This window comes from Lathamus discolor, chromosome Z (assembly GCF_037157495.1).
Source record: "Lathamus discolor isolate bLatDis1 chromosome Z, bLatDis1.hap1, whole genome shotgun sequence".
Taxonomy (NCBI): domain Eukaryota; kingdom Metazoa; phylum Chordata; class Aves; order Psittaciformes; family Psittacidae; genus Lathamus; species Lathamus discolor.
Window position 1 is genome coordinate 82591637 of NC_088909.1, and position 27813 is coordinate 82619449.

Sequence of the window (27813 nt, forward strand, 5' to 3'; positions counted from 1 at the left end):
CAGTAGCTAAGCAGCAAAGTATTCAGTGATGTATAAAATGTGAAGTAGTTTTCACTTTTATTACCCCCACCAGAAGCCTTGCAACACCATAATTACAATTTTATTCTGCATTTCACTGTGTGAAAGCAATTACTGTTCATTAGTCTTCTTAGTATGATTAACTCAGTGCTTATTAACTGATACACATGACAAAACTTCATGAGCAAACAGTTTAGAAATGCATTCAGAGACAGAGAAAACAATGGCTCTATTCTCATTCCTTCAACAATATAATCATATGAAAAGCAAATCAAACCTTGTAAGATATCTTCACCACAGAAGGAGCCCATTTGTCAAATTCGTATGTCCAATTTGATAAAGTCCTATCATAGAGATTATAGAGAAAAAGAAATATATTTTACCATTTGCAAGTCAAACTTTATAAATGTTTCTAAGTGACTGCCAACTTTTCAACACATTTCATGTAGTCAACCCCAGTAATTAACAGTGTATTTAAAAAAAATCACTTTATATACTGTAATAAAATGAAAGTATCTCTGAGAAGGGAATAAGCAGAAAAAAGTGTGAAACCCTCTTTCAGCTCATATTTAGGAACCTCTATGAAACTAATGCAGAGTAATATTTCACACATGCATCTTTGTATTTTGGAGCCTATTAAGGGTAAGAAAGAAAAAAATAGATCTGTAAGTTATTTTATACTGCTTATCACCCAACAACTGACATTACAACTTTTTAAATACAGTCTGCTGAAGTTAGTAACAACTGTTCATCAGTCTTCAATCTGAAAAGACCTACTCATAGTGCCACCTAGTGCCACTATGCAGGTCTCTTTTTGCACTGCGTTTCTGCTGTTTGATCACAACAAATATGATTTTATGGCTAAGCTAGGTGCTATCATGGTACAGCAGCAAAAAAACCGTTGAGGCTTGTTGGCTGCTTGCTTATTTTTTTCCTTACTGGACCTGTGATGGCAGCATTACTAGCCATTAAGAAAAGGCAGGGAAAAGTGACTTTTAAAATGTATAGGAGAATGAAATTTCAGCCCCTCTCTTTTAGAAACATAAGAAAAATCATTACAGAGTACTTAAATCTGATTTTACTGTGCCCATACGAAATCTGTCATAAATAACACTTTCCCTTTATTTTTAACTGTGTTTTATTTTATAGCTCTTCTCCCAGCTTTTTTTTTCATACTAGAACTCATCATTTATTTTTATACAATTAGGCACAGCTGTGGTATTTATGTTAGCCAATTAGTTACTACTGCAGCACAGTCAAAACAGAGGATACCTCAAAAGAAACCGAAAGAGATGGCCACGAATGAAACTTAACTCAATACTACAACATATTTGCATGATCAGGAAATATGGGGGACAAATTATATAATGAAAGCCCAGGAACTTCTGCACATCATTCAAATCACACACAAAAATAAGCAAACGATTCTTCAATATCCTACATCAGTTCTACAATGCCTGACAATTTTTATTTAAACCACGGCTCTCCAAATCACTAAAACCCATACCTCAGCTTTGCAGGAAGAAAAATGCATTAGAGGAAAAGTATAAAACAAGCATCATCTTGGAAAGCTAATTAAAAGTGAAAGTGAGCAGCACAGTAAACAACTGTAATCTGGATATATGACTGAAGTATGAAGAGTATCACAGCACTTAAAAGATACTCCAGTGTCATTAAAGCATGATTACTTTATATCAGATGGGCACCATCTGTTGAAAGAATAAAGCAACAAATTTTTAGTATCACATAAGTGAAAGTACAAGCGCATGCATGTGATATTAAAGAAACACCGGCTCCCTCTTGTGGCCTCAGAGTGAATTACAGTAAATTCACTACTTTGCTAAGAGTGGACAGTGTATCTAACGGAATCAAGGGCTTTATCAGCTTTCTGGTCACCTTTTTTAACGTCAGGCAATTACCTGGGAAGAAATGATCAAGAAAACACTGAATACATGCTCTGTGTAATCCCACTGTGCTCCTCATATTGTCATTACCTGAAAAACAAGTGTGTCTTCCAAATAAACCAGTGTGCAGTGCTTGGAACAGTAACAGCAGAAAGAGATCCTTTACTTACGAAAGGGGAACAATGATGAGATAGGGGCCGTTGAGTCTTTTGTGCTCCATCAGGTAAGTGATGAGTGCAATAGTCTGTATTGTTTTTCCTAGTCCCATTTCATCAGCTAAAATTCCATTCAGATTGTTATTATAAAGTGAAACCATCCATTCCAGTCCCTGAAGCTGAAATCAAGAACAACAATTTCAGTTATTTAAAGCCCACACAAATATTTAACAACAGACAAAGACTTCAGAATATATTAACTGCAACAATAACCGAGATTCTTAAGTCCCTGTCTATTTAGATGTCGGACTTCCTGTATTAATACTATATGCACAGGCACCCCCGCTTACCATAGCACCTCCTCCCCACCAAAAAAAAAAACCCACAACAAAAAAACAACAACAAACAAAACAAGGTAAATTTCTGGTAATGTATGCTACACAGAAATCTGTTTCACAGAGCCCATAAAAAGAGATCAAATCTCATGCATGGAGGTTTTTTTGCACTGCATACAAAGCAACACAGTCACTCACACTTAAGGCTGATAAATACTTAACATTGCAGGAGTTTGTTCTTCTATTTCAACACTGTCAATCATTAAACTTTCTGTGTAAATTTCATGCCATTTGTCTGCGTCACCAAACCCACCAAGTCTGCAAACCACGTACACCTCACACTTGCCAACTGCAACACTAGTATGTTAAAGGTCTTTCAGCACACATCCATATAGTGTCTGCTATCCATAGCTTCACATGTCAGACTAGGCCCCTTTGTCAAGTTAAACCTGGTACATAAATTCCTAGAGCTGGAAGGAAGCCAGATTACTGTAGCTAAGAAATGTCTACATAACAGAGTTGCTAAAAGCAACGGACTCAGATTATTCCCTTGTCACACAGACTTCCACGTATGTGTGTATTACACTACTCATGCAAGTTTCTAAGATTCAGACTTTTGGTGTGTCCCATGCATGGAGAGAGAAGTAAATTAAAAGCCCTGATAAAGTTCAGAGAGAAAACAGTACGTACTTGAAGAAACCTTCTGTTGTCCTTGTGAGAGAGTTTTCAAACCAATGTTGCCAATATACTGGCTTTAGGTGCATGCTGGCTAATTTATATTTAGGTATTAAATACTCAGGACAAAAGCTGACCAGAATTTGTTCTGCAACTCTATGTCCCATCTACAAAGCAGCTTCAGAACTGCTAACAGAAAAACTGTCTTTTCTACATCACTGAACTTTTCCCACTGACATAACCAAAGCCAAACCTCAATGCTCCTGACACAGAGCTCTTAAACAAGTGTGCCTGCTCTAACTGGTAATCCTTGTGAGTATCTGTAACTCCACAGACTGAATTATTTGCATAGCAAACCACAGATCTGAGTAATTTAAGAATATCTCTATGTTCCATAAGTAATTACAATTCAGAAAGTAAAGGAATTATCACAACCTTCATTTCCCATCCATGAGCACTTTAAACCAATATGGCCATCAAATTAGCACTGTTATACACTACGCATTTAGTGTAACAAGGAAATCTTCCCAGACAATGAATCAGGATTATGCAGTGAAGGAGTCTGCTGACTGTGTCTGTTGACTCCATGCTTCACTGGGTACAACATACTGACAATGAGGCAGCAAAAATAAAGAGGGTGACATAGCTGAGGAAGTGGCATATTTCTCTATATGGTTGGATTCTATCTTGTTTTAGTCACTGTATTATCAATGGTGACAGCAAGTTATTTAACTTATCATGTTCAAAACAGATACCTGAATATTGTATTTTTCCTCTTTTTTTTTTTCGCTGCAGGTTCACAGTTAAACACCTGTAAGTGCCAAGGATTCATAACAGAATTCAGATGCTGTTTTACTATGAACAAGTAGTATCAAGGGATTATTCAGTCTGGAACAGATCTCAAGCAGTCCCTAGGCCAATCCCCTGCCCAAAGTAGGTGCATCCTCGGAGCCAGGCTGCTCATGGCTTTATATGGTTAGCAATCAAAAACCTCATAGGCAAAACCCCTCTGAACCCCTGCTCCACAGTGACACTGTGCCTCTTCTGCACACCCAGTCTGAATTCCCTTGTTTCATCTTTTGTTTATAGTCTTCTGTTTTCTCACAATGTCCCACAGTGTAAAGCCCAACATAAAAATACTAGAATGGTTTTAAAAGAGAAATCCTCTTAACTCTTGAATTTTAAATTATTTAAACAAGCTACTGTAACAGCAGTGCTGAGGAGCATAGGAAGCAGTGGCTGTAATCATAATGCTCTGCATTTAGGAAACAGTCTTCCTCCAGTTCTCTGCACACAGGAACAGATATACCTCTTTATGACAACTTGGTGATTATTAGTCTTTATTTTATGTGGATGCAGAAATAAATGTTCTGACTGCAGAAAAGATGCATATTCTTGGAGTTTCCTAGAAAGCTGTGTAATAGCAGAAGTGCTGAAAATATGTACCAAGGGCATTTTCAATCATACATGCTTATGTCTGGCCTATGTCAGAATACAGAAGTTCCTGCCAACTAAATCCACTGAATGTCTGTAAAGAATGATACATCAACCGCTATAGTAAATTATTTTTCTTGTTTCTGAAGTTTGCTTCTCACTGCACTGAAACACTAGAATCTTTATTACAAAATAAAATCCTAAGCTTTTAAATATTGGAAGAAGAGAAATATTGTTAATTCAACACAAATGAAAACTATAAGCAAAACTGAAATTCCACATCAATGAGAAGGATAGCAAAACCAACATATTATTAGCCTGCAATTAAAAGAAAAAAAAAAGTTATGGTATAGGCAGAAAGGTGATATTATTATTCAAGCAGTTGCATGAAACATTATCTGTGATAGTCAACTGTCACTGCTTTGTCCATATAATCCCAAGTCATAACCTACTTGAGATCTTATGTTTCTTAACAAATTTTCAGTTTGCCACTTGAAATAGCACACTGAAATGCTGAGCATATGAGATGATTTCTCACCTGGTAATGTTTTAGAGTGCCATTAATAAGTAGAGAAGACTGCTTTTCCACTCTCTCTGTTATTGCATGAGCAACAGTGTAATAGGACTGAGACCCTCTAGCACTATACTGCATGCTATATTCATCATCCACATCTTGTTTGGCTGTCCTGGAAAGCAGAAAAAGAACTACAGTGAATTCCCACCACAAACAGGTTTTTTGACCACAGCTCATCTATGTATTTCTACATAGAAATAAATGAATTCCCAACTGTGGCAAGTACATCAAAAGGTACAAGCTACCTTATAAACAGTACACAATTAATACCAAATGATCGTGTTCCTCTTCCTGCAGATGTTAATGACAGAGAAGCTACCACAATTCACTGTAATCTAGAGCAAGCTGATGTTGGGAAACGCCATTGTAAGAAATCACAATTCCTAACAAAAAACAGCACCTAAAGAACACTCACTCAATGATTTGCTTTGCATCTTTCTCAGAAACTTCCTCGCTGTTAGGATCCAGGAGTATCTTCTCATCTGCTTCTAATCTGCTTGATTCTTCTTCGTCATCCTACAGAATACAGAAAAAGAACAGGGGTGCTGGGAAGTGCAACAGCTTCCTACATCGTATTTTCAATTGGTATTCACATATTGGTAGCTTTCGTTGATCAATACTTTATGACAGAAACTCGAATCACAAAGTTTCATTTACACCTATTCTACATCAGAACTGCACTGCAGTGTAATGGAAAGATAATTTTTGACACATATTTACCAAAAGGAAGTCTTGATACTTCAAAATAAGCATTTCCCCTTTAATGATCTTACTTTTAAAAGCCTTACTCTGTCTACTGTGTTCATCGAAAGTATTCCAATACCATGTATATCACATTCCAGATGTGTAATAATTTACTAAAGCTTAAAAACCTGTCAAATACGGCTGTTTTAGGCTTCTGGTTTCTTAACTTTTTCAAAACAGACCACATTTTTACTCTTCTAAAAATAACAATTTGTCTTCTGCCTACAGTTGTAATAGATAACCAAGAAACTTAAAATCTCACTTATGAAGCTGAACAGAAGGCTACTCTGACTTGTGCAAGTGTATTCTCCTAAGAAGAATTTCCCCAGCTCTAAAAAATGCTGCTGCTAAAGAGACTGTACTAAAACATGCAGGCACATCTTTTTTAACCTTCCTCCTAGAAATTAACATGTACCAGGCCCACCCATCCTTTCATCAACAGTGAAAGTCTTATAGAATTATGTTAGAAATAACTAGTCCTACAAATGTCTACTACCTTAACATCACACAGTCCCATCAGTTTCAGTGGTCATTTGGTTCTGTATTGTAAAGACTGCTAAACTTGAGAGAAACGAATTCTATACCTAGTTCTGCTAATAGCCTGTTGAGTGAACATGGTCCTCTCTACCCTTCAGCTTTCCTCTCCTTTAGAAAGTACTTGCCTGAAAAAAACTACGTAAGTATCAATACTGATTATTCACAGTACCTAATATTATGGCCCTACAGGTTTGTGATCTTTGTGTGTAAATTTAAGTCTTTTTAGAATTTTTGTAGTATTTAAAATGCTGAATCAAACAAGCCTACCCTGAACAGTCAGAACTTAAATCCCTGACATAATTCCAAATTTTTAATAAATATAACATGTAAATTAATAACTGTGTAATTCAGAATTGCCAATAAAACCTCCAGCGTATAAATGTTAAAAGATCACAAAATCATAGAATGACAGAATGATTTACGTTGGAAAGGACCTTGAAGATCATCTAGTTCTAAGCCCCCTGCTATGGGCAGGGACACTTTCCGCTAGACCAGCTTGCTGAAAGCCCTGTCCAACCTGGCTTTGAACACTGCCAGGGATGGGACAGCCACAGCTTCTCTGGGCAACCTGTGCAAGTGCCTCACCACCCTCATAGTTAAGAACTTCTTCATAGTATCTTTAACCTAAATCTCCCCTCTTTCAGTTTAAAGTCATTCCCCCTTGTCCTAACAATACATGCCCTTCTAAGAAGTCCCTCTCCAGATTTCTTCTAGGCCCCCTTTAGGCATTGGAAGGCTGCTCTAAGGTCTCCCCAGAGCCTTCTCTCCAGGCTGAACAAGCCCAGCTCTCTCAGCCTGTCTTTACAGAAGAGGTGCTCCAGCCCTCTGACCATCTTCATGGCCTCCTCTGGACTCACTTGAGCAAGTCCAAGCCTCTTGTGCTGAGGCCCCCAGAGCTGGATGCAGCACTGCAGGTTGGGTCTTACCAGAGCAGAGGGAAAGAATCGCCTCCCCTCACCTGCTGCTCACGCTCCTTTTTCTGCAGCCCAGGATGTGGTTGGTTTCTGGACCGTAAGCACAACTGCTGGGTCACGTTGAGCTCCTTATCAACCAACACCCCAAACAGTCCTCCTCAGGGCTGCTCTCAATCCAGTCTCCACCCAACCTGCAGCTGCTCCTGGTACTGCCCCAACCCATGTGCATGACCTTGCACTTGGCTTTGCTTAACTTCATGAGGTTCGCAATGGTCACCTCTCCAGCCTGTCAAGGTCTCTCTGGATTGATCCTTTCCTTCAGTGTGTTGACCATAGAACACAGCTTTGTGTCACCACATCACACAGCTTTGTGTTATGGGCAGATCTGATGAGGGTGCATCACTCCCACTGTTCATGTCTGTCTAAGTCTTGTACTGATAAAGACGTTGAACAGCAGCAGTCCTAATAATGACCCTAAAGACGTTAACTTCATTCAGCACAAAGCCACAATACAGCCTTAGTCTGACACATAATTTTAAATAGGAACCTGCTTATATTCTCTGGTTCATGACTATTAACACTCAGAGAAAAATATTTACTTTTCCTAAACCCAGTTACCAATTAGGCATACAGCATACAGAAAGGACAACTGCTATGAACTGAAAAGTATTAACAATACACTTATTTTTCCTGATTGTATTATTCTTAAAACATCTACATATGCACCTGCTATTGCCTTCCTTTCCTTCCTTATGAAAAAGAGGAAAATACCACATGAAGTACTTGGGTTTTACTGTATTACTTGTCACAGTATTTCTTTTTATAGACACATACCTCCTCCTCATATTCAGATCCACTTTCATCTTCACTGTCTGACCTGGGAGCAACTTCATAGCTGTACAAAGACAACAGAAGGATTACGAATTACAGATAATGAGAGGAGGGGTTAGATTCAACAGATCTACTCAGCTTACACACAGTAAATTAAAAGAAAGGAGGAACTAAGAGAAGCCCATTAAAAGTATCAATGTAAGTAGAAAAAGCAGCCTATTTGTATGCTAGCTACTTACCCAGGGTTCATTTCGAGCCAAGCATCCAGCTGACTTGCTTTTGGTGCTTCTGGGCCAAGAAGAACTTTGCCTGTTTCCGTATGAGTCACTTTGACTGGAAGATCACTCATCTGACTGCTCTCATCTATGGGCTAAAATTTCAAATGCAATTTTATTCCATACAGCAACTGAATTTTATGCTTGTAATACATAATTAAAACAGCTAACAGCACCTTCAAAATTCCAGATCTGAACAAGAAGTGAAGTTTCATTATTAGAAGCCGCGCCTTCCCATGTAACTATCAAGCAAACACTTGAGCCACAGTTTTCTGTATGTAACGCATTTTACATGACAGCCACAAATATACCACAGTATTCCAAGGAAATCAAAGACAGCAGCATGGAAAAGATTACATTACTGCTTTCTAGGAAACAAGACACAAGCTATGTATGCTTATGGGAATTTAATCCTGTTACTCACACCAATGGATATCTGTAACAAAAACCCATATATTGACCTTATGGCCTTTTCTCTTATATGGAAAAATAAGGACCTAACAATTTAGCTAACTTTTTCAGTAAAGAAGACTTATTCACAGATTTACGGTCCTGACTTCTTCAACTAAGCTGATAAAGCACCTGCAAAACCAAAATCTTGTACTTAGTCTGGTGCTCTAACAAAACCAGAACAGCATAATTACATTTTCTGTTATTTCTTTGCCCTGTTTCATCACAGATTTTCTATTTGAAAAACTTATCGCCTTCTACTACTGCTTCTGCTGAACAATCTTGTCCTAATATATATATATGTACATACATATATATATATGAACAAGAAAGAATAATTCTGAACAGCTATGAATACAGTGACTGACAGTGTATAAAACTTACCCCGTTTCCATAAATACTAAAGCTACAAGAATGTTATGTGCATTTTCCTCATGCAAGGATTTTGCCGTAACTCTTAAACTACATCATTAAAAATATCCCTTGCAAGTATAAAAAAGACCAAAAGTAGAACAATATATAATACATACAATTCTAAAGTCCTCATTTAAAACTAAAATGAACAGAAATATAGCATTAACAGAACAGCTCTTACTAAGGCAGCATATGCTGTGCTACTGAATAAAAAATCTTATTCAAAGAATGACACAGAAAATTTGCTTCTGAGTAAGACAGAACTTGAAGGTGTCTTAAGCCATCGTAATACTATAGTCTGTTCTGTGTCAGACTATCAATGTAATTACATGCAATGTCAACAATGTATTTTCTAAAGATAAGAAGCTAGAATGTATTGTGTTTACAACCTCATTTTAGAAAATAAACTGTATCTGCACATGAACTGCAAGAAAACAATTTAAAGACTATAACAAAGCTGAGATGGATTCTTCAGCATACTCAGTGATATGAGTATATTACTCAGTGTATTTTTCTTTTAGTCTTCAGCTTTCTGAAACAGGCTAGCATAAACATTAATCTAGATAATTTTTATTCCTGGTTATAAACAGCTCTTCTTAGAACCTTTGTGGTCACATTTTCTCTTTAAGCTACAGAAATGACACAGAGAAGAATCACTAGAAAGTTTAAAAACAGACAAACAAACAAATAAAACACCAAAAAACACCTTCTAAAATTCGTACCTCTCCATCAGGACCAAGACCAGATGCCATTCCCTCTGCATTTTCTTCAGCCTTCTACAACAAATGAGGAAGTGAAAAATATCGCAGTCAGATTACAAGTATAGAAAGAGTGTTTTGGACCTTGAGGTGCTTACAAACTGTGCTAATACAAATAAAATAGTAACTAATTTTCATGTGATTTATGTGAAGTGCTTTAACGTCAGTATCAGAGGTGGTACCAAGCACTACAGATTGCATATTCATGCATGCAATTTTATTTTGGGTGTGTACACAAGTTTTCCAGTCTGACAACTAACTAGAAGGGTATTTTCGGAGTTCTTTGCGCTATATCTCAATTAAGTCTAGGTCACAGTTACTTAAAGTGCAAAAACCACCCAAACATATTAAAGAACCCCTCAGTTCTTAATTGCAGTAAACTGATTTTTTTTTTTTCTCCCCAAGCACCACTCAGACTAGTAAGCCAGTATCTTCCTCAAAGCCTGTCCTCATTTACCTTGTAATAAAATGTCTTGATAATATGAAAAAATGAATGCTTCTGGTTTGGAACTTTCCTAAACAATGCTGATAATGAGCAAGAAAGGACAGAATACAACTCCTGTCACAGTGCTGGGTTGGTAGTGCTACAGCACAGTTCTGTTTTGGTTACCAGTGGTTAAGGATCAGACTAACAAGAGCAGATGTCTTAAATTGTGTTTTATAGATAAACAACTTCAAGCATCATTAATATGTGTGATAAATTTTGATAATCCAGTTGTTTGGTTGGGATTTTTTTTGTAGTATATTTAAGGAACAGCTGCACTTCCTAATATTGAAATGATCCTCAGTATCTACTTCAGATATGTATCTGTATCCCAGAGAAAACAAATGGACTAATCTGAAATTTTATTCTCATAAGAATATAGGGTTCACTTGGATATTACATAATGTGAGCCTGGCAGAGACAAGAAGTACTTCTTCACCACCATCTATTTCCTCATTGCCATTTCTAAGAGAAAATCCTGTGAACGCTCTTCTTTCATATATAGTTCAGCTAAACTGATATAGAAACAGGACTGTATCACAGACGTGGACTGTTGAAGGAATTAGTGTTTTTCATCAGAGCAGTGCATTTACTCCACACACGCTCATTCAGGATTATCTCTACTGTGAATTCTGTACATTAAATAAGGTCTGTTCTCACTGGTAATACAGTTAAGAACCCTGCTTAAGTTACATCTTAACTCTGCTGGCAGTGGCCCGTTCTGATGTTAAGAACATACTCTCAACAAGTACGGATGTTTTGGTGAGGAAGAGGAGAAAACATGGAGCACTTTTTATACCATTAATCTTCAGAATCATATTTTTTTCTATGCTGGTATTTATTAGCATATTTAGAGTGCTGCTTGTAAGCCATGTAAAATATAATGTTTATATTTTTATCAGTAATCAGCAGCAAATCAGGGATGGAAAGGGATTATAAAAATCCTCTTACCCGTTCTGCAAGAGATGAAAGTTACTCAGAGGTCCTCAAAATGGCAAATCATAACTCATGATTATTTCACATATGGATTTTTTTTTTTTTTTAAAGCAGTTTTCAGTTTTTGTAAGTCCCTCTCAAAGGGTCAAATATTTTATTTTTGAGAATTTTGAAGAGCCTCAATTAAATGTTAGGAATGCACAATGAAAAATACTACTGGCAGAAACCCCATTTGCTGTAATACTCCTACCCAAGTTATTTCTCTCCAGTTGTTTCCAGTGATTCACAAAAGGGCCTGAGCCAAGTGTAGAATGTAAAGGTCTAAAAGAGTTACCCTGTGTGAAACAGCCACATAACCAGACTTTTACTATTTTCTTCATACAATGTATTATGGATCCATTGGATCCTTTTCAAATACTTTATTAGTAATTTACATGTCTGGCCCAATTTTGCCTGTAGGAAGTTTATCATCAAAACAATGTTAACAGCACACAATTTTCTAATCCTACCTCCTTCCCACATTTCTCTAGATTTAATGAGAACAAATTTCTTATGTATTTTACTGGAGAGAGACGCATTCCCTTAGTGTTCAGAATCTGGCAGTGTAGATGATTTTACACACTTCGGTAAGTGTAAGATAATTAGGTATAGCTACATTTATCAACACTAAAATTGGATTTGAAAAAGTGATGGCCTAAGAATATCAGCTGTAACTACTTGCCTTCTTTCTCCTCCTTCTCTTCTTCTTCTCTTTGGCTGCTTGTGCCTGTTTATGCTCCCATACCAGGTTAGTCAAATTAGCCACATACTCATCTGTCTGCTGCAATAGGTAGGCCAGGCGTCTATCTTTCTTTTGGTCAATCAGCTTACGGTAGCCTTCTTCATCTTCAGCCTAGCAATACAAAACAGACATCAACCATGACAGAAATGCTTCCAAAGAAACACTAACCAATTGATGCAGTAATCATGTGTTATTCTAGCTAGGTCACTATGATCTGTGGAATGAAAAAACTAGATGGGTAAAGAACTTGTTAAAATGCATAGCCCAGAGGGTCATACATTTGTGTTAGTGGGTCACAGAATCATAGAATGGTTTGGACTGGAAGGGACCTTAAAGATCATTGAGTCCCAACCCTCCTGTCATTGCCAGGGATACCTTCCACTAGACCAAGTTGCTCAAAGTCCCGTCCAACCTGGCTTGAACGCTTCCAGGGATGGGGCATCCACCACTTCTCTGGGCAACCTGTGCCAGTGCCTCACCATCCCCATAGTGAAGAACTTCTTCCTAATGTTATATAGAAATGGCTATGCTAGAATTTATAGCTCTTTCACTTACAGGTTAAAAGTGTGGTATTCACTAACATCATCAGAATTACACATAATCCAGCTACAGCAGTTTAAGATTTACACTTTTTGCACAACAGATGTTTAATTCTGCAAAAGAAATACATTTGACTAAGACTGTATATAATATACGAAAAGGAAACAATACATAATTTCAGCTAAAATAACCATATTCTTTTCTCTGCTCCTTACCATTAGTCTCCTCATTCTTTCCTTCTCAATTCTCTCAGTTTCTTTCTTCTGCTCACGCTCAGTGTTGGCATGCCAAGTTGCCACAGCTTTAGAAAGCTTCTGAATTTTCCCAGCAACTGATCGGTGGTACTCTTTAAAATCTTTAGCATGCTGCAATATGCTATTCAGGTATTCCTAGAAAGAGAAACAAGTCAGTGCAAACACTTGGACGAAGCACAGGATTTGAAATTGGGAATACAGAAGTTTTAATGTTACTGTTTTCCAATTGCTTACCACAAGATTTGGAGGTGGTTTTTAATACTAGAAACTCCAAAGGTAAAGAAAGCATTTCATAGAGAAGACATACACAACAAAGCAAGCTGCATTTCTGTCACGGGGTAAACAGCTAGTAAGTTAAAATACCTGATGCTTCTGCCTACGCTTCCTCTCCTGCTCTATCTTCTGCTGTTTCTCAAGCTTTTCTGTCATCCTGGCCTCCCTCAAAGTCTGACGCTTGCTTCGTTTGTAAGCTTTGGAGTTCAGTGCTGTTTCCAGTGTTGTGTCACGTCGCATGCAAGCTACCACCTCTTGTCTTAGCTACCAGTAGGAAAAAATAAACACTTTTTAAATAAAATGATCATTTTGGAAGAATGAAACAGTAAAAGTCCAGAAGATGTCCCAACCTCCTCTTCCATTTACATTGCAGTTCTGAAAAGATCTAGCATCTATACAGTTGCAGCAACTACGTCTGCCTCTCTAAACAAATCTTCAGTTGCCACAGGATGGTCAAAATTGTTAATCACTCTCACTCATCATTTCTTCCTTGTTTACAAGATGCTGCAAATGACTATCTTGCTACAATGAAAGGGGCTTGCCAAAATGTTACACCATCGAAGTAAAGCACAAATGAACAACATACATACTTACTACAGCTGGACCTGGACACAGCTGACAACTCATTTCAGTGCCAGCTGCACAGGAGAAAACAGGAAGAAGTTACGGGAACACTGGAACAGTATTTCTACAGTCTCAGCAGTACAGCTGGGAGAGCCTGCTGCTTTTCATCTGATCTCTGACAAAACTTCACCACAAAAGTGTGCCAAGAGAAGAGGAAAGGAAAGACTTGGACACCATGGTACCACTACTGCCAAGGCTTCTGTCAGGAAGTATTTTTCTTGACCTGCCAAATCACTTCTTTGTTCTTCCAAATTAGCTGGAAAAACCAACGGCAAGAGGCCTGTAAGAGTTTGGCAGTGTGATTTCTTTTCTGAAATTCATTTGCTGATACATGTACTCAAGATCCAATTTATATCTTAGTTATCATCTTGTTACGCATAATTTTCAAAGTGCATGCCACAGTGGAAATACTGAAAACAGACCACAGAGAAATACAACAGCACTAACACACAATTCTTCCTAAAACAAGGGACCCATGATAAATACAGAGTATGCCAAGACAGAGGTGTCTATTGAAATTTGTGCTGAAAATCAGCTTGCAGCATGTCCAGCTCTTGTTTTGTCTTCATGCCAATGCCGTGTCCATTATCAAAGACACAGTTCTATGGTTATACTTTAGGCTGGAAGATAAAGCAGGAAGCAAAAAGAACACTTAGACATTTGTTTTAACAAAACAAAATAAAATGTAAGTTAAACATTTCCGTGACTTGCTTGTCAGTCAAGTCTGCTATCATGCTTAGGCTCAGTGCTGCTGCAAAGCCTCTTGCTAGTTTACCCTCTGCTACATAAACACACTTTTATGTGACTTCTATGAGAACCTTCCTGAAGCAAAAGGCATTACCTGGCGCTGGAAATTCAGTAACCTAAGTGCCTTCAACTCCACTGTAGCTTTGGTTCGCAGATCAGGGGGCAGAGAACCAGGTAAGTTCTCCAGTTCCTGGATTCTGTGAGCAATTCGAGCCTGAAGCCTAAGTAAACAGAAAACTGGGTTAAGACACCAGGAGAAATCTGTAAGTGGTTATCAAAATCATAAAGTAAAAATAAACAATTTAGCTGAGGTGTTTATTTGGCTTTTACTAATTGTTTCTGAACTAACAGGCTTTTCCAGAGATGACATTAGGTATTCTTTTCCACTTTGAAAATAAATTGTCAAATACTGAAAATTCCCCTTAGCCCTTCTTTTAATTTTAGCTAAAAGTCTATGAGTGAAAAGAAACTTGGGAATTTTGTTTTACTCATTCTATATAGGATTCTGCTTTCAAGCTTCTTTGATGGGTATTGTTTTATACACAGTGTAGTCAGTGACAGCACAGAAAAAACTTTCCTTCGTATCTGAAATTCTACTTTCTTATTTTATTGACAAATGAAAGGTTGATTAGTAAAGTATTCACACTTACATAGCTGTTTCTATTTCACTCTTCCTTTACAAGCTCCTTTTGCATTCATTTGCAAATTCAAGAGAGAGAGAAAGAGAGAATAGTGGACACGCCCAACAGAAGTTTTTGTGGGTTTATTTACAAGCAAGTACTTCTGTGAACTGCAAATTTTGCCAAGGCCCTAAAATAACACACCCCAAACTCGTAAGTAATCCAAAAACTGCCTCTAAGTTCAACTGTACAAATGCCCTCCATATCCCACATGCTTTAGGAAAACAAACCAACAAAATAACACAAACCACCTGCCCCCCCCCCCCAAAAAAAAAAAACCACAGTTAAACCAAACACATGCATTCCCCCAAACTGGAGAGTCCTCTCTCTCCCAAAATCAAAAACCTAAAGGCCCACAAAGAGGCCCTAAACTGCACAGGACTTTCAGTTTTTACTTTTTCTTTACTTTCACAAAGCACAAAACATTAGATGGCATCAAGAAAAGGTGTATACTGTCGGTTTCCTGCAATGAGGACTTCGGAACTGCCATGAGGGAAGAAAGCAAGCACTTTCTTATAGACCTTCTGTGCATACAGGGATCATTCTTCCCCATCCCTTTTGCCCCCTATCATCACTCCAAGTATTAGCACAGTGACATAAACTCCCATACACTCAACATGTCAGCCTCACAGCTGGAAAGCAGATCACACATTAGGCAAAATGGCTGCACACAATATACGGAGTCAGAACAAATCAAAATACTACTATCTCACACAAACTGCATGCATCATGACTACATACAATCTTAAAGGCAACTGGAATCACTTCTACAGTTAATTCCTTCCTAGAACTCCTAAACTTCCTACAAGGATGTTGGGTTTTTTTGTTTAATATATATATTGCCAGAAGGCTTCTGAAGTTCCTGGAACAAGAAGAAGAAAGTATCGCTGCATTACTGCAGAGAACTAAGTTAGTGTACTTCAGAGAGCAAAGAACTGAAGCAGAATTAGGTTTGGGTTTTTACACAGACTGCAAAGTAAAGCAAGGGTTACTTCCCACTATGAGAAAGTTCCATTAAAAGCTACAGGTACTTGTCCAGGTGCAGCTACTTGAAGTGTTTCTCACCATAGCTACCTTCTAGTCTTTAAAGAGTAATGCCTGCAGTTTGTGGGACTTTTGCTGTCTTCATGGAAAAGCAACAGTAGCTATTAGGTAAACAGAATCCAAAGAAAAAGGTCTCCTAGATGCTTTTTACAAGCACTTGAAGGATATAATCTCATCATTTCGAGGATATATTCAATTAATCTATGCAGTTCAGCTATTTATCTCCCTCCATCTAGAAAGCGGCTAGTGCATCTACACAGAGATCTCTTTGCAAAACAAGTGATGTACATCTCTTCCTCATTAACTAGGGGTTCACAAGAGAGGTTATGCTTGCATATTCAAACCCGTCTGGCATGGATGTCACACAATAAACCATGAAGATAGATAAGAAGAGACTTTGCAGATAACAGAAAGAAACCCCAGACAACCTACAGGACACCAGCAACTGTATTTTCTTTAATTAGCAACAAAAAGGTGGAAAAAGCCCTTACACATAATAGAACAACTTCAAATTATAAACATTATTAGTTTTAAGAGATCTCTTCAGTGAAATTAAAAAGCAGCACTTTATTTTAAAAGAAAGTGTTATGGAGAGTTTTACAAAGGCACAGGATGAATTTTTTGTTCTGACCAGATTTCAAGGAACACAGCAAGTTTAACAGCTCTCCATATATGAATAATTTAAACTTCTTATATTGATAAGAATTTAAAATATCTAAGTTTCTTTTTATCTACCTTTAGTCACACAGAGATTAACATCAATTACCATATAATGTCAAATCAACATATGCTGCAGACTGTTTCTTGGCACAACCACGTGAATTTGACAGCAACATTAACTGTCCATTTTCCTTCTCTTTTTTAATATACGCTGAAGCCTTTTTTATAATCATATTATAAGGCTTTTCAGGGAGAATAAGCAGGCTGCTGCTGTTTCATTACACTCAAAGCTTTTTCATATCCTGCAATATATTAATAGGTGTATTACTGCTTCTTCTTCTGTATTGGTCTATTTAACATGTGGTTAATGAACGGGATCGCTGTACTGTACTTCTAATTGCCTATTTGATCAATTGGAACAAATTCCGTAACTTACTAGTATCCAGGAAAGCAAAACCAAATTGCTACCACTGAAAAAAAAAAGTCATTTTGTAACATCAGAAGTAAAGTATTTCACATTTACAATATTGTTCTGTATGTAAGACATGGTCTAATACATAAATCATGTACATGAACCATTAAGAAACAGAAATACCTATGCAGTAACACTCTCCCCTGAAAGACTGCCACACGTTTGAGAAGTGTGTATTCAAGAGATGTGCCCCAGCACCTCGGCAATTAACTTTTTATCCTGTAGCTCATGAGTTAGCACTAAATTACTGTCTCCCCATCAGCACACTTCACAACTTTAATCCAGAAACCCATGTTCGAGGTCATTGTCCTAATTTAGCCCTGGCCAGAAACTAAACACCATGCAGCTGCTCACTCCCTCTCCCCCCAGGTCCAGTGGGATGGGAGAACAATCAGAAGGGTAAAAGTGAGAAAAACTTCTGGGCGAGATAAAAACAGTTTGATCATTAATTATTTTTTTTTTTCATTACTGTCAGGAAAAGAGAGAAAAAAAATAGAGAGGAAAATAAAATCCAGGAAAGACAAGTAATGCAAATGAAAACAACTGCTTACCACCAACTGAACGATGCTCAGCCACTCCTCAAGAAGGGTGCCCCTGCCCATGTCCCCCCACTTTTATTGCTGAGCATGACGAAATCTGGAACTTCTCGTTGGTCAGTTGAGGTCCGCTGTCCCGGCTGAGTCCCCTCCCAGTTTTTGTGCACCCCTAACCTACTCACTCGGCGCCTGATGAACAGAAAGGGCCTTGACTTTGTGTAAGCACTGCTCACTAATAACGAAAACATCCCTGTCTTATCAGCCCTGTTCTGAGCATAAATCCAAAACATCCCCCATACAATCTACTATGATTGTACCTAGCCAAAAGCAGTGGAACCACTGAGTAAACCTTATCTGACATTTTCAAGGAACTCCTAAATTAATGAGAATCAAAGCTCACACTTTTCCTCAATAAGGCAGCATACTCAAATTTTACCTTTTGGGTCTATCTGTATGTCTGAATTATCAATCCCTAAAATAACTATGTGATGATTCTGTCTTTTCATGAAAATGAGATTTAAACAGTTTTCTAAGTATTTCAAAGTATAACAGCCCTTTATTAGAAGTCAACTACTGAGAGATCTCAAGAGATAAACGTTTCACGAAGCTTTTTCTAGCTTCACTGGTTTTAGGACACAAATATCTACACTGGCTTTTTCTCTACCCCCTTTTTATGAAGAGAGAGTGAATATATCATGGTTCTGCATTAAACTTGAGTATACTAAGGTGAAGTCTAGTATCATCCAAAGCACAAAAGGTGTTCAACAGATTTTTTTAAAACTTTTGTCTGATGCTACTTATACGGTTTTAAATAATGAAAGTATTCCAGAAGTTCAAAGCATTCTGGTATACAGTGTTCAACATTAGAAAAGCTTGAACCCCTACCTACACACTACCATAAAAATATAAAACCCTCCTGCTGCACAATCTCTGTCAAACTTCCACCTCACTTACTCTGCCAAAAAGATCAGAGTATTTAGAACCTAACAGATATGCAACTGGTTCTCCATATTAGTAAAAGCAACACCACTATTTACTGTCACTCCTTCACTTTCCACCATTTATGCATACTAAGACATAATAGTTTTGCACAAATAGTGCAGGAGCAGGGCTGGAAAGACAGAAGGAGTAACAATTTCAGGCTAACTGATGCAGAAATGTTACATTATACTGGCCATGTGACTCTTGGCTCATGTCAGTACAATTCTTTACTCATAGCAACTGTGAAACCATATAATGGTGTGTTCTACAAGCATTCTGGAGAAGGTGGCAGGGAACAGTGACTGCTCATGCTGAAACAACTATGGCCATTCAGTCAGTCCTAAGGCAAAAAGGGTAAGACTGACAAAATGACCACAACATGCCAATACATTACTTGAGCATTATTTTATGATAAAATTAAGAGCTTTTCTGGGATCAAGGCCTGGATTCTGGACGTGGCACCACATTCTAAAATACTTCACGGTGTTTCACCTTCAGAAAGTGAAAGTCATTAAACCATTCTTCAGTAAGCTGAAGTATGTCAAGCACAGTTTTCTTCCCCTGACTGATAATAATCAGGAGCATATTTCAGGTGCAGGTCAAGATCCCTCTGCCAAACAGATTCCTACGGTCAACTGTTTAATAGTCTTGTGGATGGGAAGAGGGAAGAAGTCTAACTTTACATGAAATGTCATCCTCTACTTTATAATGAATACAATTCGCCATCTAATTCGGGCACTCAGAAGGCAACTTTCAAACATCATGCTTCCTGGCAAACTTTTTTATTTTTTTATAACATTGTCTGTGATCTCCTTAATATTCTCTCTACTCTGTGGCAGTCCACCCAATCCCATCATCACTAATAAAATTTGGTTTTCTGTGGCAACTAACTCACCAGCCTTTCAATCTTCACTGTTCCTTTCTAACTTCACTTTTGTTCTGAAAACGTTCTGCATCAAACTAGTTTCTCTGCTCACTACAAGGACCCTGATATCCTAATCTTCGGTGTCTAGAGCATCCAAATGATATGCTAAGACAGCAGAGTCCTTGAGGCTGTTTTGCAGTGATACTGCAAGTATGCTTTACTTCATGACCCTTCTACTGTTCTATAGTTCGTAACTTGAGATTGAAGTAAATCATGGTTTGGTCTGATGTTTCCACACTGCTCTTTGACAAACTCAAGGTTATATTATTGTCTCTACGGTAGTTAATTGCAAGCAGTTTCAGTTGAGTAAGTGAAAATCAGCAATGTGCACATGCATTTGAATCTTGTTATTTGCTTTTACCTATATTCACGTTCTTGGAGTATTTCAACAGGATCCAACCCTTGTGGCTTCTGGATAGGGCTGATGCGATTCTGCTTTTGCTGCAGCTGAATAATGGGTGAAGGCTGTCCAGGTGGTGGCTGTGGTACAGAAGGCCCAGGCATGGCGGCAGCTGGCTGGGCAGCAGCAGGGGCAGGAGAAGGCCTCCCACTTGGTGGTGCCGCAGGAAGCTTCTGCTGTGCATTAGAGACACTCATGTCTGGGGCTTGGCCTGCATCATAAAAAGTACTTATATGCAACGTGAAACATGGAAAGCAGGACAAAAATCAAGCCAGTTTCTGAAGACAGAACGTGAAGCTGAAGTAAACATTCAAAATCACTGAAAGAGGGAACCCGAGACAAATGACACTCTGTATTTAAAAAAATATACTACAATGCAACAGAATCACAACCTGACAAGTACCAGCAGGTCTGCTTTTACAACAGTATGAGAAATAGATAGCCGTATTAAAATTTCTACTCAGAAGTACCTGTCATCCATAAATGTCTTTTTTTTTTCACAATCTCCTATTAATTGTATTTAAGTTTTTCAAATACTAGGAGTTAAACTATTGTTTTATCTTACAGCATTCTAATCATGGAATCCCAGAATGGGTTCAGTTGGAAAGGACTGTAAGATCATAGAATCATCGAATCATAGAATAGTTAGGGTTGGAAAGGACCTTAAGATCACCTAGTTCCAACCCCCCTGCCATGGGCAGCGACACCTCACACTAAACCATGTCACCCAAGGCTCTGTCCAACTTGGCCTTGGACACTGCCAGGGATGGAGCATTCACAATGTCCTTGGGCAACCCATTCCAGTGCTTCACCACCCTCACAGTAAAGAATTTCTTCCTTATATCTAATCTAAACTTCCCCTGTTTAAGTTTTAACCTGTTACCCCTTGTCCTGTCACTACAGTCCCTAATGAAGAGTCCCTCCCCAGCATCCCCATAGCCCCTCTTCAGATACTGGAAGGCTGCTATGAGGTCTGCACGCAGCCTTCTCTTCTCCAGGCTGAACAGCCCCAACTTTCTCAGCCTGTCTTCATACAGGAGGTGCTCCAGTCCCCTGATCATCCTCGTGGCCCTCCTCTGGACTTGTTACAACAGTTCCATGTCCTTTTTATGTTGAGGACACCAGAACTGCACACAATACTACAAGTGAGGTCTCACGAGAGCAGAGTAGAGAGGGGTGGATCACCCCCTTTGATCATCTAGTTCCAACCCCCCTGCCATGGGCAGGGACACCTCACATTAGACCATGTCACCCAAGGCTCTGTCCAGCCTGGCCTTGACTACTGCCAGGTGTTCAGGTAATCATCTTGAAATTTAACACCTCAGTTAACATGAAAATTGTACCTGCCATTTACAAACACTAAGGGTCACAGATTTCAGTATGCCACTATGACAACAAGTCATGCATGCATTCAGATGTTCACAAACTGCCACTGACAACAGACATGCAACAATGAAGATGTCACATAATTTTCTGAGGAATTACACGAATTTAACTGCAAAGTACACCTGCAATCCTGTAATCAACCTTAATTCAAACCCAATATCCAGAAAGCTATGTAAAAAATTCCGTCAGAGATCACCATCTGTCATTCACACATCTGCACCAAACTCAAGAAAAGGAACTCGAGCACAAGCTGCAGAACTTGTATTTAGCAACACTGAATTTCAGCTTATTAAAATAAGGGAAGAAAGCAAGCCCACCAAACGCCTCTCTGCTGCCTCAGTTTTCTGTTCGATGCAAATAAAACTGTAAAACATACACTACCATAAACAACTACATAATGAATTAAATATAAATTTAAAGGAATAAGCGAAGATTTAAAAAATGCGTTAAATAAAACTTTCAAACAGACACAGCAAGGACAGACAGCTTTTTTCTTATTAAATAAACAGCAGTGAAAAAGGACAAACAATAAGCAGCTCATAGTTAAACAGGACAGACTGTTACTATTACGACGTCCTGTATTATTTAGATAAAAACTATCCATCCGGCAATTCTTCATCTCTGTCAGCATTTTTTAGTAGCAGCATTTGAGCTAGAAGGCACGGCGCCTAGCAAACTCAGACATATAACCTCTCAAGAAACACTTTCCTCCCTGTTTATTATCCTACCCAAATTCTAAGTGTTCTTTCAGAGTATTCCAAGAAAAGCAATTCTACATCTGATTACATGTTAGTATTTCATTTTCTTTTCATGTTGCCCTATGAAGCTAATGAATTTTTTTATGACAGCACCTATCATAGAGTCATCATTGTCCCCAGATTTACTCACAAGCAACAATGTAACATTTCTACTGTATGAGAAGCCTACATTATTTGCAAGCCTGCGATACTGTAATTTTACAGCCTGTAAACCCAGATCCAAATGATTTGTTTCAAAACCTGATTATCATGCAGGGGGAGAATGTTACATTCTTCATTAGAGATCAAATACTACACTGAACTTTCAAAGCAATCTACTTAATATGGTCAGAACATAATATATTAAGTAGATTTTATGGGTGTCTCTCAGGCAGCTTACATACTTCACTCTGATCAAAAAAAAAAAAGGTGCTTCATCTCCAGGCTGCTTAAGAATTGCAGTAATTTCATGTGATCAAGTAATTCGTGGATTAATAAATGGCTAGATTCTCCTTAATTCAAGTCATAGCCATAGTAAAGGTTACACTATTTTTCTACCTTTTTTTTTTTAAACCCTGCATCTTTTCCCCAACCTCTCCTACGCTGCTTAACCATATCCCTTCACACATGATGTAAAATTAGCATTATACCCTGCTGTACCTTCAGTCCAAGTTTTAGGGGTAATGGCAGCTGTATGTCCAGGCATTCCCGGAGCAGGGCCGGGTCCAGTTGCAGCACCACTCATTGTATGTAACCCAATCCCTGCAATTGGACAGAGAAAATAAACTTACTAATACACAAAGCATTTTGAAGTATTCAAAAAACATTCTTTTCCAGCATGCTTGTGTATTCAGGCAAGTAGTATTTTTCTTCATTAAATATGAATTTACGTAGACTTTATTGTGAAAACATACACATAATGAAGCATATTAAAATAATCATAGAATCATAGAATAGTTACAGTTTGAAAGGACCTTAAGATTATCTAGTTCTAAACCCCCTGCCATGGGCAGGGACACCTCACACTAAACCATCTCACCCAAGGCTCTGTCCTCTGTCTCCTAAAAAACCTTGCTCAGTAGCAAAACCATACCCACAGAAATTACAGACCAGTGAAATTAAGATCATTATTAAAAGAAAATAGTATCATCTTAACCCTCAATTTCTAATGCAAACTCAGCAGCGGAGGTGTTCACAAACAAATAGGTGAAGGGCATTTAATGTTTTTGGTCCTTTTCTTAGGACCAAAACATGCTTGCATTGTAATTCTATTACCATTAGGAGAAAAAATTAAAACCCTTTTCTTTCCTTATGTTTTTTACTTGAAAGAACACTATAAATGGTTTATTTTCACAACCTAAATAATCTCTCAGTGTGCTCCCTGTTTTCTTATCTACTTTTGTACAGTGACCAGAGTCTGAAAATTCACTCTGTGAAAAACAGTAAAATTGTGATCAGTAAAGTATAATTAACATTCAAAAAATGAAAAGTATAATCAGGATAGACACAGCATTGTACAGTGAAATCACTTTTATTTCAGTTTTTACAATATCCTATTAATAAGATGTGTCTTAAATACTTGCTCAAGCTTAAAACCAAAGTTCACTTAATACACCCGAATACAATCCCAAATTACAGCCCTGCACAGCACCCATTTCTTCATTTTCCACAAGCAAAACTTCAAGAATTACCTGCGCAATGACACAATGCCTAGATTCACTTACCAGACTGTCTGTTGAAGGCATTAGGAGGCTGCTGCTGTTGAATGCCAGGGAGTGTCCTCTTGCCCTGAACAGCAAGCTGAAGGTTTTCTGGTAAAGGCTGACCTCTAGCTAGCATTTTGTATGCTAGAATCTGAGCCCGCAGCTGATGCAGCTGTACAGGGCTGAAAGGTGAAGGACCTCTGTTAGGCTGACTCATAGCTTGCGGGTCTCCTGGCATAATGGGTCCTTGCTGGCTGGGAGTCATCTGGGGTGGAGTTGGACCTCCTCCAGACATCGGACTGGACACATGCTCTGGTGCTCCTAGCGGAGAAGGGTGTGGAGACATGTAACCTGGAACAGGTAAGAGGATCACAAACTTACCTCTCTGGTTAATCAAATCTAAATTCCATCATATTTAAGAGTACATTCAGTATACAATGTCTTTCTCAGGTAAGGATAGCTGACCTACATAGTATTACTTTCTGTAAGAACAAAAGTAAAATCTGAAGGTTCCTGGGCTACCAACATAGCCTCATGAGCCTTCTTTGAGAAGAGCTATGATTACATCACACAATAATTTCTAAAAATAACAATTACCTTTACATTTGGAGTAAGACAAGCTAAAATATAAAATACAATACGGAAGCATGAGGATGTGGTACTGCTTCACTACAATACTAGATAAATATTGCCTTGAGGAACACATGTTGTTAAGTCTGTCTGTTATACACCATATTACTGTGAGCTTATTTTGATGCACACACATCAAGTAATACCCCTTCACTGACAAAGGCCCTCTTTGCCAAAACTTGCCAACATACAAAAATAGAAACAGATAGTTCCAATTTCTATGTAATGGCTCTTTAATTTATACAGAATAAAGGTTTGAGCCGGACAAAGAATGTTTAATACCTTTTACCATCTCAGTGTTCAAAAACTTGGAACATCAACTGCAAGCACAAAAATCACCTCCTGAAGAAGCTGCTGAAGACTGTTACTCTATAAAGTTCTGGGAAAGCAAGCACAGTTCTGAAGCAAATAGTGCTTGTATCTTATTATAGCACTTGTGAATGCAGTTTAAGTTTTACTTTTAATTACATTAATACTTATTTCCTTGAGCTTCAGAAGAAATCCATGAAACAAGATGGCATAGTTTTTTGGTGAGATTACCAAGAGTATGTAGCTTGTTAGAGAAAAAAAATAAAGAGCAATCCTTTGGGTAATATACAACAGACAGATTGTAAAGAGGTCCCATGAAGAGTGAAAAAGACAATTATTTACCCATTTAAAGTACTCTGGCACTGTGGAGCACAAAAAATGCTTACCAAATTGAAAAGCCTAAAGAATTAAAAAAAGAAAAAAAGTAAATATAAACCAACAAAAAACCCCATGAATCAAGGAATCTGCTGTCTTACATATTCTTTAGTAAGCCATGGATCACTGAACACCAAAGTTCATAGTTCTGACACTAAATTTATCTTTTTCCACTCTTCCTGACACTTTAAAGTGAAACTACATCAATTTCATCTACACAGTCCAGATCTCAGAAATTTTGCCCTCTCTTTTGCTTCACTCTTCTTACTGATCCTTAAGGGCAACACAGGCAAAATCCCAAAGTAGTCTCAACTTTTCTGAGATGACAGCACCTGCAGGTTACTAGAACTTATAGAAGCAGGTAGATGAGAGTGCTAAAGAATTGGAACTCCATCAATGCTGAGGTCTTGGGATGAAAATCTTGTACAATAAAGGTTGTAAATGTCTGAGATAAAGGACAAAGAAGAGAGGACTTCAGTTCTTCTGGAAGAGGAAAATAAGGTAAAAGTACAATAGCAAAAAAATGGTTTTGAGATGGGAAAAGACTAGGTAAGACAAGACAGCAACAGACTGAGTTATCTAAAGACGATGAAGACAGGAAAAGAAGACTAATAAAAAAAAAAGCAAATCAAGAGAACAATAGGAAAGTCAGAGGAGTAGTTCAATGCAAAGGATGAAAAAGACCTTAAAAACTTGAAATTACTGAAGTTATTTACTAAGTCAATATAAAAATTGTCTACACATCCCCTGGTGGTGATAAAAGCAATTATAGATAAGGGTAAGTTTACACCACTTTTTCATCTTTTTCCACCAACTTACTTTTGCCTCGTCTTTTTTCAAGAAGGGAAGATACAAATCCATGCTACACACTGTTTTAAATGAAAAACCATTTTGCCACAACAAAAACCAAAATATAAACTGCATTATTGTTTTATATTATAAAATGGGGGGGGGGTGTGGGGGGTGGTTGGCCAGGGATGTTAAGGATAGCAGGAAGGGATTCTACAGGCACATAGCAAGTAAAAAACAGACTAGGGACAACATAGGCCCCCTGAGGAAGCTCTGTGGAAAACTAGCTACACAGGATTTGGAGAAGGCTGAGGTTCTTAATGACTTCTTTGCCTCGGTCTTCACTGGCAAAGGCTCTGACTGCACTACCCAGGTCTTAGAACGCAGACGCAGGGACTGTGAGAATGAAGACCTTGGGCCCACTGTAGGAGAGGATCTGGTTCGAGACCACCTTCAAAATCTGAACATGCACAAGTCCGTGGGACCTGATGAAATCCATCCGCGGGTCCTGAAGGAGCTGGCAAATGAAGTTGCTAAGCCACTGGCCATCATATCTGAAAAATCATGGCAGTCAGGTGAAGGTCCCGATGACTGGAAAAAGGGAAATATAACCCCCATTTTCAAGAAGGGGAAAATGGAAGACCCGGGGAATTACAGACCAGTCAGTCTCACCCCTGTGCCTGGCAAAATCTTGGAGCACATTCTCCTGGAAGGCATGCTAAGGCACATGAAAAACAACAAGGTGCTTGGTGACAGCCAGCATGGCTTCACTAAGGGGAAATCCTGCCTGACCAATCTGGTGGCCTTCTATGATGGGGCTACGGAACTGATGGACAAGGGTAAAGCAGTTGATGTCATCTACCTGGACTTGTGCAAAGCGTTTGACACTGTCCCACACCACATCCTTGCCTCTAAACTGGAGAGACATCAATTTGATGGATGGACCACTCGGTGGATAAAGAACTGGCTGGATGGCCACATGTGGAGTTATGGTCAATGGATCAATGTCAGGCTGGAGACCAGTAACGAGTGGTGTCCCTCAGGGATCGGTGCTGGGACTGGTCTTGTTTAACATCTTTGTCTCTGACATGGACAGTGGGATTGAGTGCGCCCTCAGCAAGTTTGCCGATGACACCAAGCTGTGTGGTCCGCTTGATATGCTGGAGGGAAGGGATGCCATGCAGAGGGACCCTGACATGCTTGTGAGGTGGGCTGATGCCAACCTCATGAAGTTCAACCATGACAACTGCAAGGTCCTACACCTGGGTGGGAGCAATCCCAGGCACAGCTACAGGTTGGGCAGAGAAGAGATTCAGAGCAGCCCTGCAGAGAAGGACTTGGGGGTGTTGGTCGATGAGAAAATTAACACAAGCCGGCTGCAGTGTGCACTTGCAGCCCAGAAAGCCAACCGTATCCTGGGCTGCATCAAAAGGAGCATGACCAGCAGGTCGAAGAACATGATCCTGCCCCTCTACTCTGCTCTTGTGAGACCTCACCTGGAGTATTGTGTGCAGTTCTGGTGTCCTCAA

General features: G+C 38.6%; 1 protein-coding gene across 4 annotated transcripts in view; it reads right to left on the bottom strand.

The window, feature by feature from the left end:
- SMARCA2 (SWI/SNF related, matrix associated, actin dependent regulator of chromatin, subfamily a, member 2) overlaps positions 1-27813 on the bottom strand; it is a 115394-nt gene that overhangs the window by 56368 nt on the left and 31213 nt on the right. For 3 of the 4 annotated variants that reach the window (XM_065663726.1, XM_065663728.1, XM_065663727.1), the window contains exons 4-17: positions 24203-24532; positions 23139-23240; positions 20317-20566; positions 14752-14878; positions 13377-13550; positions 12975-13148; positions 12160-12330; positions 9983-10036; positions 8361-8491; positions 8125-8185; positions 5511-5611; positions 5060-5207; positions 2093-2256; positions 296-362 (exon numbers count right to left, since the gene is read on the bottom strand). In XM_065663726.1, the coding sequence (XP_065519798.1) occupies positions 296-362; positions 2093-2256; positions 5060-5207; positions 5511-5611; positions 8125-8185; positions 8361-8491; positions 9983-10036; positions 12160-12330; positions 12975-13148; positions 13377-13550; positions 14752-14878; positions 20317-20566; positions 23139-23240; positions 24203-24532 (2054 nt within the window). Of the gene's footprint in view, positions 1-295; positions 363-2092; positions 2257-5059; positions 5208-5510; positions 5612-8124; positions 8186-8360; positions 8492-9982; positions 10037-12159; positions 12331-12974; positions 13149-13376; positions 13551-14751; positions 14879-18064; positions 18157-20316; positions 20567-23138; positions 23241-24202; positions 24533-27813 lie in introns of those variants that run through there. The other variant, XM_065663729.1, reaches the window with a different exon arrangement.